Genomic DNA, 15,865 nt, shown 5'->3' with positions numbered 1-15,865 from the left:
CAACTCTCTCAGCCTTTCTTCATAGGAGAGGTGTCCCAGCCCTCTGACCACTTTTGTGGCCCTCCTCTGGACCCACTCTAATAGGTCCATGTCTTTCTTGTGCTGGGGACCCCAGAGCTGGATGCAGTACTCCAGGTGGGGTCTCATGAGGGCAGAGCAGAGGGGGAGAATCACCTCCCTCAACCTGCTGGCCAGGCTTCTTTTTATGCAGCCCAGGGTACAGTTGGCTTTCTGGGCTGCGAGCGCACATTGCTGGCTCACATCTAATTTTTCATCTACATATCTGATTTTTCATTCCTCATGCCTCCTGTTCTCTTCTCCCCTACCATACTCTTATTCCTCTTTCTCCACTGGCTATTTCCATTTTTCCAGAACTCCTTCAGCACCCCTAACACCACCTACCAATAAAACACACACACACAGAGTGCAACAACCAGAACCACGTTAAAGGTTAAAAATGCTTGTGAACAGGGAACAAGCATGGCAGCATTCCCAAACAATGTGGGAAATTGAGGGAAAACAGAAATAATAACCCAAATTTAACAAGTAAAGCAAAAATCAGGCTGAACATAAGGAATATTTTAAGAATAGATGTAATATCCATTTAACACCACAAGCATTAGCACAAAACAAAAGCTATCAAGCTAGATTAAATATAGAAAATTGAAGCAGCAGGAAGCTAGAAGCTCAAAATCAAGATGGGGTCCACCATTTAATTTTAGGCATCTGACTCCCTCTTTAAACAACTCACCCCATCCTGAGACAGATGTCTCAGGCAAGTGGGATGAATCACTTCCTTGAGCTGCCTGTCTCTGCACTGACTACAGAAGATGCTCAGTGAACAGCTTTGATGTCCATGTTTAAACAGCTTAGATTAGATGAGACAAAGCCCATCGAACACACTGGAAGGCAGAAAGAGTACAATATAGACATCATTCAAACACACGAGGTTAGTAAGGGAAGTCGTGGTTTGTCACTTCGACCCTTCTGTCAACCCTTCTGACACTCGGTTGCCATCTATTACTCCATCGCCTTTTCTATTAATCTGTAGTATTTGTTTAGTAGAGCACTGCTCTCCTACCACATTCATACAGCACAAGGCATGTTTGGACACTCCCGCAACGTAAACGGTAAGTACTTAGCAGGAAAAATTGGTACACAATACATTAAATAACTTGCCTGACACCACATGTCTGTAGAGAGCTAATAGCGGCAAGTTTACCTTCGTGGTATCAGTATTTCAAACAGAGACAAAATCCAATTGGAATTGTTTCCAGGACGTGCAGTGGCATGAAACTTGCCAAGGCAAAACAGGAGCCCTTCCCTTTCTGACCTCACATAATGCAACAGAGTGGCAGACTTTGTGCCTTTTTTTCTTTCCTTTCTATTTGCATAAAGCAAAGCATTTCCACCCAGACAGCTTCTGCAGACTGTTACTGTTTTGACAGGGGACTACCACTAGGAAAAGATATTCCTAAAAATAAAACCACTATTTTAATGCTAATATGCCTGGCAACAAAACAAACTGAAAGGAAAGAGATGCAGAAAGTAAGGTTTCCTTGGTCCATTTTCTTCAAACCTCCTAGTGACCCCGTACAAATTAGACTGGGGGCATCACAGCAGTACCAGAAGAGATATTCCCAGTTTCCTTTGGTGTGAGAAGTGGACTCAAAGTGTACAAAGATTATGCATGTGTAATTTTTAAATATTATTCTGCCTTAGTATCTGATATTTGGCGTTGTACGAAAAAAGGCCCTGATTCTGCACTATCACATGTGTTTATCACAATGAGCTTTTAGTGGGATCACACACAGCGATAAAGTGAAGCAGTGTGCAAATAAGACTGCAGGACTGGGCTGCAGCAATGATGAGTAACACATGAAGACTAGTAGATAATTTGCATACATACCAGCTATACCCTAAAATACCACAGCACTAACCAAGGGTTTCTACTCATTGGTGTCAGTCACACAGCAAAATATCACCAGCTGAGATCACAGCTTCTGCCAATTAGTAAATGCCGGTAAGCACTGGTTAACATCATGATATAATTTTGAAAGCTGTGGCAAATGCACTTATCAGCATCGTAATGTGCCACATATGCAAAATATAGCAAGAGAAGGAAAACATTCAAGAGAAGGAAAACATTCAGGAGAAGGCCTCTTCAGTCCTCTGACGCAGTGGCACAAACTGCTCCAAAGAACAATGAAAATATCCACCTCTAAACTGGACAGCACTTAAGTACTTATGTAATTTTTAAGCATTTGACTTGCGCTCCTTTGAATCAAGGTCTTACCATTTCTGTCAGCAGCTTGGAGCAGAAAGCCAGCACGACCTTAGAGCCATTTCTTCATCCCACAAATCTAATTAGGAAGTGTCATGATGTTAGCTAGCATGTTAGCTAGCCTGACTGTTAATTTAACTAGTTATAGCGTGGAAAGTGAAAGCATGAGAACAAAAAAGCAATGGATAAATTATAGCATAGTTAGGATGGCCTGAAAGGCAAGCAGCTTAGTGAGGCTGGGCAAAAAAGAAACGGATGCACACACAACCCTTGAAAATTCAGCAACGGTCCTTTATCTACAGCAATTAGGCTTGGTTAAATATAGAGATGTACGGCCTTAAGTGTTCTTTGGTAATTCTTGATTTAAGAAAAGTTTCTTGTGAAAACAATGTGCAATTACTATGTAGTATTTACTTCAGTTATTTGATCCTGACCTTCCTAGCTTTTTCATTATTAGGCAGGGCTGACAACTGAAAGACTTGTAAATATTTACCTCTGGAAAGAAAGTTCTAAGAGCAAAGTGTTTGTAGTCAAGGAAGGGAACGGTTCCAAAACTATCCACCACGTCTAATTCATCCATCTGCAGTTCAGCAAATCCTGAAAAAGCACCCCCCCTCCCCACCCAGAGAGTTAGTTCAGTTGACACAAAATCATCTTCACAATTATAACTTGGCCCCAGTGGGTGTTCCTTAAAAAACAGTTTTCAGGGAAGAGGGGTTGTTTTTCTAGCTGAAGCTCTTATGAGTGGGAAAGTACCAATCCATTTTTTTCCCCACTTTTGTTGAAGGAAATATTACATGCAATCCTATTAGCTCAGTGCTATCTCTACTGCAGTGCACACCGACATTAAAGAGGAACTCTGATACAACACAAAAATATTCTAACAGCTATAACATTAAAATGTTTACATAATGTGAGCTTCTTGACAGTTTCAGTTCAGAAATTATGCTGTACTTAAGCTCTACAAAGCTCTTTAGACCTACCCTCGCGTATTTCCTTCCGAATCTCATACTCCAGCAGTTCAAGTTGCTGACTCTGTTTACGAGTTAACTCTTTGGATTTGTATCTAGTAACTACGAATGCCGCTAAAAGGGAAGAAAAAAAGATTCTGAGTACAGAAACTGCAGAACAGACAACCCCTATATAAGACATATTTTAATATTACTTTAAGAAACAGAAAGATTAATATACATTTGCACTCTCCAGGGGGATTACTGTTTCTACTGTTGTCAGTGTGCTAGTACCCATGAGCCCTAGTTATCTGGATCTAAACCGCAATGTTTAATAAAAACCATCCCTTTTAACAAGGTCTTAGAATTGTCAATCCAACTTTATTTGAAAGTACAGCACACCCTGCTATGTACAACCTGCACAGTGAGACACAGAATCTAAAAACCACTTCTACTACTAGCAACCTGCTTAAAGTAGCACTGATTAAACAGGAAAAACAGTTGTTTTGAACAGGAAATCCACTTCCAAATCGTTAACTTCTCTAAAGCTTATTTTGAGAGAGTAAAGGCACGAGATATGGTTCCTGTAAAGGTAATGCACTTTTTAAAAAGAAACCCAACCAAACAAAAGAACAAACCCCTAAACTTACTACAATAAATGAAAATTTATCAAATATATAACCAGGTCAAAACATTCAGAAAAAAGGCATGAGAAAAAGAGGAGGGGATAACTATTTATCTCCCTCAATTTAGTAATGACCTACAAATTCATGAATGATCCAAATGAGACTGAGCAGAAACACCACAAACACTGCCTGAGGATAAGGAGTTTGTTAGGGAACATCTGCCCCAGGGACAGGAGGGGAGCCCAGCTCTGAGAGCTGGAAAGGCCCAAGCTGTGGCACAAGGATGTCAGTCCTATGGCTTGCCTCACTAAATGGTGGTAAGTAATCCCGGCAGAACAGCCAAAACTACTGTCTTGTAACATGCTGTAGTCTGACAAGACGGACTTCACCACCAGTCCAGAGTTAACTTTGTCCACTCTTACTGGGAACAGGGGAAAACCACCAGACTGTTTGTGACAGTCCCAAACATGCATGCGTGTATGTATATGTGTTTATGTGTCATGATTATACCCTTCAGCAAATCAAAAACTGAAAACACATTACCGTACTTACCTATAATGACACCCACTACAATAGGCAGCAAAATAAGAACATATAAATATATGTGTGATGATGTTGGTTTGACTTCGTGCTCAAAATTTCCTAATTTGACCTGAAGAAAAATAATGGCTGTGTTAATAGAGGACAGGTATTATATATCAGTGCTTAAAATGACATTTAATGCATAAAAAAAAATGTATTTTAGGGACATGAAGGACCCTGGTTCTGGAGATTATTGGGAAGACAGCAGCAATTCGGGAAAACATATGTGAACCAACAGCAACTTAACTTTTACTGTATTTGATGTTTAAGCAGGATAACAGAGCATTGACAAGAGAAAAATGTGGAGGTCCTCATGCAGCACCAAATTTTGCCATTGCTCTCGCTGCAAACTAGAGCCCTCAAATGAACGGCAAGATCTGGCCTCCAGCTGGCCAAGTGGCTCACGCACTTCAGAATTGCTGCTAAACGTTCTGGCATTTTGAAGTGAGGAAGGCACATCTTGGTAGTTAAAAACATTCCTTTGCACTCACAGTGTTACTCTGCTGAGCAGAAAAGTAAGGTAAGACTCACGCAAATAATGAGGGAAGTAAAATTTTTGATAGACGCCTGGCCCACAGCCCTCTTCCCTACTTCTTTGCAGAAGTTTCAACCTCTTTATGGAGAATGTAGGGCATTCCTGAACGTCCGCTTAAGAACAAATACAACATACAATACATGTACAACATCCCCCAACAGTCACTGGGCTTGTCAAAGGCAGGACAGGCATTAATTCTTAGGAATACACAAAAGTGCTGAAGTCTGCCAGATGCCAAACTGAGGCATTCACCACTGATAATTACGGCAGAAGAATTTCACAAAGGAGGATCTCAGAGGACTGTGAAAGCACATAAATAAAGGGTAGCTAAGACTATAAACAGACTAGAAGCAAAAATACGCTTTGACACAGAAAAAGAATACCACCAAGTGCCAGGGATAATTGAAAAGGAGAGTTGGGTTGAAATTATTTTGGGTTACAGCAGGGAAGGCAGAGATCTGGTGATTTCAATCACTGGCTTGTCACAGGAGGTGAGCAGCCAGGGCAGCTGGACACTACCAAATGGATAGTCACATCGCAGCTACACGGACATGAGCAAGCAAAGAAACCCCACAGGGCTGGAAGGACACATCCTTCGTATTTCTGAGGCTACAAAGAACAGAAGACAAAGCAGACCTCTTTCCTCCATAAAATGTACTTTTTCTTCAGTTGTTTATGTGTTTTCACAGCTCCTCTACAAAGTACTTTCGGTCTGAGCTTTCCTAGGATCCCATTTGCCTTTTCTAAGGCTGAAATGCATTGGTGGCTAAATACATTAATCATCCCGTGACTAATACACCCGACTTTCTCCACTTGTCATGTCCAACCAAAGCATTCCTAAAGCAGAAATTCCTGTTACTCATCCCTGCTTATTGTAAACTGAGGCAAAGCATTCATTTAGTTTTCCATTCATACTCAGATTATCTTTAACCTTCACCATAACCTTCCGACTCAGTGGCCCCATTTCTTTCCTTATCTTTTATTTATCTTGCTTATGAATTGCAGACTAAATAAGGTACACCTGAATTCATCCGATTCCTATTCCTAAATTCATTTTATTTTTCCTGCATGACATTATAAAACCTCCTCTGGACTGGTAATGCCTCTGAGCTTTATGTAATCAGCAAATGTTATTAGTGCATATCTTATTTTTGTGCTCAAGTCACTAGTGATATTAAATAATATCTGTATGAAAATCAACATTGCCCAGAGTCAGCTCCCCATACACAGCATCCAGTTTTTCTAATCCCTAGCGTCTTCATAATCACCATGTTAAGTAGTTTACTGAATGACTTCCAGGTACATGTGATCTACTGCTTTTTTGTTGTTGAGGAAATCACTCATCTTACCAAATAAAGATTTCGAGCATAATCTGCTTTTATTAAAAAGAAGTTGACAATTATCCCATTTTCCATTTACTTCCAGGTCTTTCATGAGTCCCTCATTCAAAATACATTATAAAGCTTTACATAGAGCTAGATTAAATCAGTCTTACCAAATAAAGATTTCGAGCATAATCTGCTTTTATTAAAAAGAAGTTGACAATTATCCCATTTTCCATTTACTTCCAGGTCTTTCATGAGTCCCTCATTCAAAATACATTATAAAGCTTTACATAGAGCTAGGATTAAATCAGCAAGCCTCTATTTGCCTAGATTTTTTTTTTTCTTTTAAATACTGGATTTGTATTTGCTGCTCTCCAGTCATACAGTACCTCTCCTGACTTTAGTTTTATTAAAAATCTCTCCTACTAAGCCTACAATGTCATGCACCAGTTCTTTCTCAGTGCTGTGATGGGAATGATCCTGTCCCAGCTGTCTTGAGCCCCTTGATCTATCTGAATCTTGCTTCTGTCACAAGAATGGCATTTTCTTCTTTGACACCTCCGTTCAGACTGATCATCCTGTCTTTGACCCTATACTCAATATCCTCTTCCTTCCTGAAAACTAAAGCAAGAGATACATTTATTCTTGGGCCATACCTATCTTTTATGCCCAGCTTACCCTTTCTTCAGAGTGGCCCTACTTCTTCTATGATGATTTATTTACAAGATTGAAAAAACACGTGATGATTTCCTACTTCAACATTTTTCTTGATGTTGGAAAAAATAATTTTTAAGGTACCAGAAGTGAAATGTTACCTTATAACTACTGCATTTGATATGCCTTAGCGAAGTGGTGACCTTTCTATGACAGTCACTCCTATGAAGCTTGCAGGATGAACATGTGATATTGCAAAGCAACGTTAATATTTAAATGCAACACCAATCTCAGAAAGGCTTTTCCATGCCATAATTGGCTCAGATGTCAGGATCCACAGATGGAGGATCAGTTAACAGTGATATGAAATTGAGAGTAGCTTTGTTAATCTTTACTGTGAGCCATATGCCTTGAAGTCAATAGAGTTATTTCAGTTTTATACCACCATACACTTTAATAAGAGTCTGGCATAATTTTTCTCCCTCATAAACGGTGATGATTGCTTTTTAAAAAATTCATATCTTCATCTTATTCATGGAGCAAATACCTTAAGCTGCCATTTAGCTTTGACATCCATGCTAATGTTCTTATATTTGGGGCTGGCTTTGTGCCATATGTTCATAGCATTTTGGCCTCCCCGGTGCACGCTGAATTTTACCCCCTTTTTCATCCGGAAATGCCTTCTCTTCTGTCTTAGTGGTGATCACTATGCACTGTTCAAGATCCTTATCTACTTTAGTGGGAAAAAGTGAATGGGAGGACACAATCCTTTTCCTCATGGCCACACTGCAGCAGCAGATTGCTTACAGATCTAAGATGAGGGGCTCTCCTGGAGCCAGTGATGCTTCATTGGTGATGTCTGTGCTGCAGCCAGAGGTCTGACAAGCTACTGCTCTCCTGGAACTCAGCAGCAGTGAGCTCAGCTTGGACCACAAAGCCTATCTCTGACACTACAGCAGTAACCAGACAGTAAATGAACTCGGCACTGTTAGTGGCACCCAAGCTAGGCAGGCATGCTTAGATGTGAGGAAGATAACCAGACTACCGAGTACCAGGAGAACAAAAAATGCATCCAGTTCCTCCCTCTGTAGAGTATTCATGATCAGAGCATTAATACTACATTTTACTACATTTGCATAAACATTCAAGCATTGTTAAATTGCAACAAAAGGGAATTCTACTTACAAAAACTTTCACTGTGGAAAAGTCAATCTTGTCTGTTCCTTCCCTTTTGAATTTGCACAGTATGGTGCTACGATCTGGTTTTTTGGTAATATTTTGGACGCTGAACCATATCTTTTTGGTCTGCGCACCACTCATATATGACAGATAAACCTCTACCTCAGTTTTAGAAATATTCAAGTTGTCTGTTTCTTTCTAGAGGGAAAAAATTGAAGATAATAAACAGTCACTAAATACAGTAAGAAATAAAATGATCCCCAACGACTATTTTAAATAAGGAATTAAAGTTTATTACTTTCAAACTTACATATATTTTTAATTCCAGGTCAGGATCCAGCTCAGTGTGTAGCTGGTAGTTAATGAACACTGGGTCAGGGTGATAGTGTAATTTTACACATGGTATAAAGGTAGTTTCCACTTTTAACATCATATCAACAACTTTACCCTCTGTTGCATGGCTCAGGCTTGGAGTTAAGTAATGATATTCAGATTCATTTCCAGGACACCTAGAGACCTAGAAATGCAATAGCAAAACTGTAACGGTCATTAAGAACTCAACAGTGGGTACAATTACAAACAGAGGCACTCAAAATCATTTTAACATCTTCCTGGCTTCACACAGATACCTGCTAAACCTCTTCTCTGCGATCGGGGCTGCATGCAGAGCACCTGGGAAAGTTCCTGTGTTAAGCTTGTGTCTACTTTTAAGCACATTTATCACACACTCTGCATGCTGCTTTAAGGCAGACTGCACACTGCTAAGGCAGCTATTTCCTGCAGTGAGACAGGAATAGGGACAGTGGTTTCTCTTTCCTTCCCCTCAGTGCAGGTTAGGAGAAGAGCAGGAGGAGCTCTCCAGCACCCCTGGGCATTGGCTTTCCCCAGCTTAACTCCTGATAGAGGGGAGTTGCTACAGTCACCCCATTGGTTACACCATGGGGTGGTGCTGCTCTTTTCTGGTCTCTGTGCTGCAAGCCCAGGAGGCAACAGGCTGCCCACCTCCTCACAGCCTTGGAGGAAGGGTTTCATCCCAAAATCAGCTCCAGTCTCCCGCCCCTTGCTGAGGCAGTGGCACCATTTGGGTTTTCAGCACAAAGCCAGAGAGTACACTACCCCCTCCTCCAACAGACCCGCACATGGAGGCTGGGGAGGCTCAAAAAGGACGAATTTGGAGCAAGTCTCTAGAGCATAGAAAAAAGGCTCAGGGAATTATGCAGGAGAGTAGCTTATGTGTATCCATGATCCTGTACTGAGAATGTGTGCAACTGTAATCCCACAAGTGGTCCTATTTATTTCAGTAGGGTGACTGATGTGTGCCTGCAAGTGTTAGAAAAATATTGAGATCCTCCTGAAACCTTAGGAATAAAACCTAATCCCTTAAGAGACCTCTATTTGGTATTGTACAGGAGATTAAGACTTACGGTGAGGTTTGATCTCTGGTCATCTGAAATAATCACACTGTCCACCACATTAAAATTTCTACCAATTGTAGTAATTTTGCGACCACCACTGTAAAAAAAAAAAGGGGGGGTGAAAGGAGGTTTATATTATCTGTTTTCCCACAAATAAGTCCTGCATTAAGGCTTCAGCCGTGAATAAACTACTCATGTGCATTTTGCTTCGGTAGCAGCCAATATAATAAAGTCAAACTGCAGGACAAGATAATTTGAGCTGTACAGTGTACTTCCATTCTTCCCTCATGATGTAACTGCAAAACCAAATGACTTAATAGCATACACATGCATACTCCTTTTCAGGGACTCCCCACCTTGTTTTCTATTCATGCAGCCAAAGAACTAGACCGTGATTTAATATTCTGTCTTGAAGACATGGCATTTCACTGCCCCAGAGCAGCCCCGCCTGTTGTTGCCTTCTTCAGGACAAACCGATGGTGCCAGGCACCTCACAGGAAACATTCTCAGCAGTGTTCAGACCATCTGTCTCAGCACACACAATGGTGCTTGTGTCTGTGGGCTCTGGCTCACAATCTCTGCTGAACACAGTTGGAGTGGTTTAAGGTATTATTAATTTCCAGCTGCCTGAGCTGCCCCTCACCTGGAGATGAGGGCATGCGTCCTAGCTGCTCAGCTGCTGCAGCTGCCTGCCCAACTTACTACCTCAAATCCACATTTGCCTGTCCTTGACGCCAAGATATCAGATTAAGAACATGAAAGTAGGTAAAAACTGTGCAGGCAGAGGGACAGGTGGAAAGCTGTGCCTGAGAATATCTTAAAACCACCCTGTAAGTCTTTCATTGGAGCTGTGAGTCTCCCACAGAACACAGCAGAGGCTTGAAAAGGGCTCCTTTGGCTTTAGGAAACCCGGTCCTAAAGCAAGTCCGTGCGTATCACTGCAGTGGTGGTTATTTTCACTTCATTTCCAATTCACTGATACTGTTTCGGAGGTGAAGGGTATGTTAGTATCAAGAAATCAAAGTTAATTGGAGTTTGAATTTATGCGTGCTACCCATATTTTGCATTTAGCTTTAGTACAAAGAGACTACTTTTGACTTCTACAAAGGAGACCTGGGGTGGGCAGGAAGGAGTTTACAGAATCCTGCAGAACACAGAATCTGTCTTGCAGCTATCATGACTGTTAAATGTTAAATCAGTTCACCGGCATAAATTCATCCTCCACAACAGGTTACAGCAGTCATCCAAGTTTACACCAGCTGCAGTCTGGCCAAGGAAGGAGGCTCATATCGGCTCAGTGGGACTACATTGTAATAAATACATAAAAAGTATAGAAAGACAAATTTACCTGATCCAGGAGGTATTGGGTGTGATTCCAAAACATGATGGCAGTGAAACATAATGTAGGGTCATGGGTGGTGAACATTTTTTCCCATTAGCCTGTATACATATACTTTTGGCCTCTTTACGTGTCGGTGGGAGAGCAAATGTCATTTGCGTATCGTTTAGCACATTTCTAACTTTAATGCTGGAGGAGAAAGAAAAGAGTTAGATGCCGAAAGAGAGATGCCACTATGCCACTCATTGATGTTACTACACAAAGCCTATAACCTAACGCAAAGGATGAGGAGAGAAGAGGAACGAATCTCTCTTTGAGCTGCCAGATGGAGGTGGAAAGAGAGAGCAGGCAGTTGAAAAGACAAAGTAGGACATCTTTTGGATGAAGTTGCTATATGTTACAATAATCACAGAAGACGGTACAGATATTGGTCTTATGGCCTTGGGATGAGGCTATGTAATGCAATGTGTGATTTTGCTGTGTAAACTGTGTACTTTGCTGTATACTTCTCTGTGCTATCAACTCATTAGCTAGTCAAGAATAAGAATCTTCAGTTTCCTTTTCTTTCTTCTTTTTCTCTCTTTCCCCCTTCCTTTCTTCTTTTCTCTCCTTCCTCCCTTTCTGTCTACTTCCTCTCTCTCCCTCCTTTCCCTTTCTCCATCCTTCTCTCCTTTTGTTTTCTGTGGTCCCCAAGAAATTCATGGTTCAACTAAAAATTGAACTGTACCATATGAATACTTTTTCAAGTGCTAGCTATGTAAGATGGGCTTGGTAATCACGGGCAGCCATTGCAGCTGCACCTGAAAATGACTGATTCAAAATAAGATAGCCTAATTATCTAGGGGGTTACACTGTGCAATCATCAATAGAGAAAAGTACACACTGTCGCATGAGAGATTCCCTTCCCTGCCATGGCATCTGTGCTTTCACAAGCAGAATCCTAGAATATATGGGGGATATTTTGAAGCAGAGGAGGGTCAAATAAAAGCTGAGGCTTTCCTGTGACCTAACTTCTTGTTGCCTGCTGCAAGGCACAGAAGGCCACAGGTACAGAACTGCCGTAACTACTGCTGAGAGCTGCCCACCTACCCACCCATCCCTTGTATCGTACCCAAACACCAAATTCGTTTCCATCCTTGGGGAATTTAAAGTGGAAGTATAACTAAAGGAGTGCAAAGCATCCCCCCCTCTGCTGAGGAGAGGTGCATGACAGCTATTCACACAACTGTATTGCTAGGGCAAAATGGGCATAATTTTCACCATGCAAAGTAAATAGTATTATTTTTCAGAGCTTAACTCACATGTCTGGTTTACAGCCAGTGATTCCAGTCAGTATCAGTTTTATGCCTGATGCACGTGTAAAGTTTTCTCCTTTGACTGTTATTTCACTTTTGCCTAATGTAGAAATCCACAAAGGTTCAATGGAATGAATGCTGATATGCTATTAGAAAACAAAGCAAAACAAAATCTAGTTATAAAAAGGCGAGGCAGTTAAACAACAGCTGCAAAAACAACCACCACTCAGGAATGCGGGTTTTATGGCACTGGGATACATTTTTCTTATTAATTTCAAATCTTGTTAAGCTTGATCCTGTGAAGTACTGTCAATCACAACTTATTTACAAGCCAACTATTTTTGCCTACGTATTTTATATTTCAATTTATCTCATAACAAAGTTGCCCAAAGGAATCACAATCTGACATACTGGAAGGTAAGTATCATAAAAACTCAGCTTGAAATGATGCACTTTGTGTGACCGTTGAAGAACTAAGAAACAACACAAGACAAAACCCATGGTGCTGTCACTATGAGAGGTCAGAGAAACAAATGAAGGCATCTCTCAAGACCTGAAAAGGGGAAGCAGGGTCAAATCCTAGAATGAAAAGTCAAGAAGGAGTCCCAGAATTAGCTTTACTAGAAAGTTTTTTCAAAGTCATACATAGAGCTAAAGGTCCAACACAACTGTGGGGATTTTTTGGTATCCCATTTTGATGCTAAGAAGTTTACAAATCTATTTTCCAGCATTTAAGAATAATTTTAGTTTGCTCTGATGCTGTCACAGTCTTGCAGAAATGTGGCCAATTTTTAAACTGTGCTTTTCTTTGTGTATCTTTATATTTACTTATTCTAACTTACACATACTTCTAGCAAGAAGAGATTTTTTCCCTAGTGTATTTACTTGATACATTTGACAGCATCTCATGTTTAATCAGTTTTGCTGCTTCCCCAGTTTTATAGTCACACAGACGGTTTCCTCTCTGTATGTTTCAGACAACAAACTGAAAACATTCAAAAAACCCCAGGAAAATACACATGTGAAACCACAAACTGTTTGGGACCTTCTCAGGCAAATGATTTCTAGCTTGCTTTTAGACTGCCTATAATACTAGTTTACAGTGAGTTTTTACAGCATTGTGATTATCCCCATTTCTGCTGTGCACCTGTGGACACATCCACTGAGCAGTTCAGCCTTCCTGACCCTGAGAAGGGATGCTGGTGCAAAACTTCTAGGAAAGTCCTTGCCACAGGGTTTTTCTCCCCACTAATCTTTTCACGTACCCAGAGCAGCACCAAGCCTTTGGGCTGGTGGCCTGAGGGGACCACCGGGGTCACATTGCCATCCACTGCAAACACAGCATTTGCCCATTTCAGAAAGGTCCCCGGCACGTTGTCCCCACATGCTACCATGGCCCGCTGAATGCCAGAGCGCTCCGGAGCAAATGTGAGACCTGTCACAACTGATTGAAAGCTGCAACTTGTGCCTTAGAAAAGGGCAAGAGAGTGCAAAGGCTGGGGCCAGAGGGCCTGCAAAAAGGGCCTCCAAGATGACCTCTTGTAGGGATAATGGAGGAGGGCAAAGGAAACCCCTGACAAACAGCCTGAGGGGGAAAATTCACACCCACCCTGACTTGGGGATCAGTTTAACCCTTAGTATGCAAGCAGGACAACTGAAGCAGAAATCTGAGAGATTAAAGCCAGCGAAGCACAAGTGCTTTTCTCCACCCATGTCCCGTCCCTCTGCTGCTGCCCAGCCTCCAGCGCACCAAGGACAGTCAATATCCTCACACAAATCCAGAAGCCAAATATACAGAAAGGAGTAAAACACTGCTTCGGGGCTCTCACTGGTAACCAGCAGGGAGCCCTGAAGCACAGGAATAAGGCAGTATCACACAAACACACAGAGATCCCCCACAGCTGCATCAGGGCTGTGAGCCCCGGTGAGGGAAATGCCAGGCATCCCCTGCTCAGGGGTGCGGCAGGACGCTGCGGCGCTTCGGGGCTCCCGCTGGTCTCTCTGCCAGGCACCACACACCACAGGGTGCCTCAGCTTGGCTTGCCTTGTTTCTTTTCTCACACCAAGAAGAAATCACGGGAAGAATGGTTCACTCTGGAAGTTTCAGTCCCCCTTGAAATCATGCCTTCCCTGTGGCTACACGACACGGGCTCCCTCACCACGTCCTGCCTTGGACTCATGGCGTCAGCGCAGTCACTCGCAGCGCTGAGGCAAGCTGGCCTTGGTTGCTCGAGAGCCTGCTTCCCGGCTTGACCACTGTGGTCCACGACACTTTCCTCAGCAGCAAAAAACCCCCCGTGAATTTCCTCACTGAATGCAGGAGGGACCAAGCATCCTCGCTGGGGTCCGCGGTGCTCGTTTCCCCAGCGCCAGAGAGCTGCTGACCTTCCAGTCACTGCATGGCAGGGGGAGAGATGCCAGGCAGCAAGAGGGAATGGAGACAGCAGAGAGGCAGAAGGATATTTATAAAAATCACTAGTTGTGAGGCACACGATGAAAGCAGTATAAACACACAGAGAGACATACAGAAAGCGTGCACCAGGTCCTCAGGTAATATAAATCAGCACAGCCCTGTCAACTTCAATAGAACTCCACACTTCTGAGCTGCAGCCCGCCCCCCTCCCAGTCCCCTGGACAGCCTAACGCTCCCCGGGGGCTGCGTAAACAGTGGCAGCCCCATCCTCAGAGGTGTGGTTAGCATGGCTGCAGGTCACAGCAAGATATCTGGCAGCGGCCCAGGTTAAGCAGCCTCTGCCACCCCGGGGAGCTCGTCCCTGCTCCAGCACAGTCCCTCCTGTGGTGCCAGCATGGGGCCCCGAGGCCACGCAAAGAACTGGATCGGGGAACTGGCCCAGATGAAAAATAACCTGCTGAAAGACAACGGTTATTTCCAGCCAAATCAGTTCCCCAGCCAAGTGTACTCATGCAACCACTCCAATTGCTGCTCTGGCGCAGGAAGGGGGAAGGTGCATGCATGGAAACCAGCAGCTGGAGTCAGAAGGAGGGCTGGGGCTGCCACTGAAAAAAAAAGTATATTAATCTAAATCCTTGGCTGGGGTTGTGGGAAAACACAAATCCTCTTTCTCAGCTCTCCAGTACGTTCTCCTTAAAGCACCAGCAGTCAAAGGAAAGCAGGATTTCAAATGCAATTTCAAGCCCTCTGAATGGATCAATCACTTCTAAACAAACATCTGCCTTTGGACTGCCTCTAGCGCTTTCACTGCCTTGTCCATCACTGTCTTTCCAAGATAAGGTGTGTGGAAGAAAGCCATCTCCCAGGCAATTCCAACTATTTACCAATGTCAAATTAATGCACTTGGAAGCAGAGCAAAGAAGAATTTCCTCTGTTCTTTCACCAGCCATAATGCTTTATATGCAGACCAAATCCAGAATATTAATGCTCAGAAGCACAAGTATTGCAATCCCACTCATCTCTGTGAAAAACAAAATGGATTTTGTGATGTTGTTTACAAAACCTCAGCTGAACAGCTGAATTTAAGAGGTTGTGCTGGTTTTGGCTGGGATAGAGTTAATTTTCTTCACAGTAGCTAGTATAGGGCTATGTTTTGGATTTGTGCTGAAAACAGTGTTGATAACACAGGGATGTTTTTGTTATTGCTGAGCAGTGCTCACACAGAGTCAAGGCCTTTTCTGCTTCTCACCCCACCCCGCCAGCGAGTA

The 15,865-nt window shown here is 42.6% G+C and overlaps 1 protein-coding gene across 1 annotated transcript in view; it reads right to left on the bottom strand.

Moving 5' to 3' along the window:
- PLXNC1 (plexin C1) overlaps positions 1–15,865 on the bottom strand; it is a gene marked incomplete at its 5' end in the record, with an annotated part of 74,937 nt that overhangs the window by 26,030 nt on the left and 33,042 nt on the right. The window contains 8 exons of the mRNA XM_019473419.1: positions 2,778–2,881; positions 3,268–3,369; positions 4,413–4,512; positions 8,142–8,333; positions 8,446–8,652; positions 9,560–9,647; positions 10,899–11,078; positions 12,191–12,330. Of these exons, the coding sequence (XP_019328964.1) occupies positions 2,778–2,881; positions 3,268–3,369; positions 4,413–4,512; positions 8,142–8,333; positions 8,446–8,652; positions 9,560–9,647; positions 10,899–11,078; positions 12,191–12,330 (1,113 nt within the window). The remainder of the gene's footprint in view (positions 1–2,777; positions 2,882–3,267; positions 3,370–4,412; positions 4,513–8,141; positions 8,334–8,445; positions 8,653–9,559; positions 9,648–10,898; positions 11,079–12,190; positions 12,331–15,865) is intronic.

This window comes from Aptenodytes forsteri, unplaced genomic scaffold (assembly GCF_000699145.1).
Source record: "Aptenodytes forsteri isolate BGI_AS27 unplaced genomic scaffold, ASM69914v1 Scaffold53, whole genome shotgun sequence".
Lineage (NCBI taxonomy): Eukaryota > Metazoa > Chordata > Aves > Sphenisciformes > Spheniscidae > Aptenodytes > Aptenodytes forsteri.
Note: the sequence above shows the minus strand (reverse complement) of the source record. Positions and strands in the feature narration are given on the sequence as shown.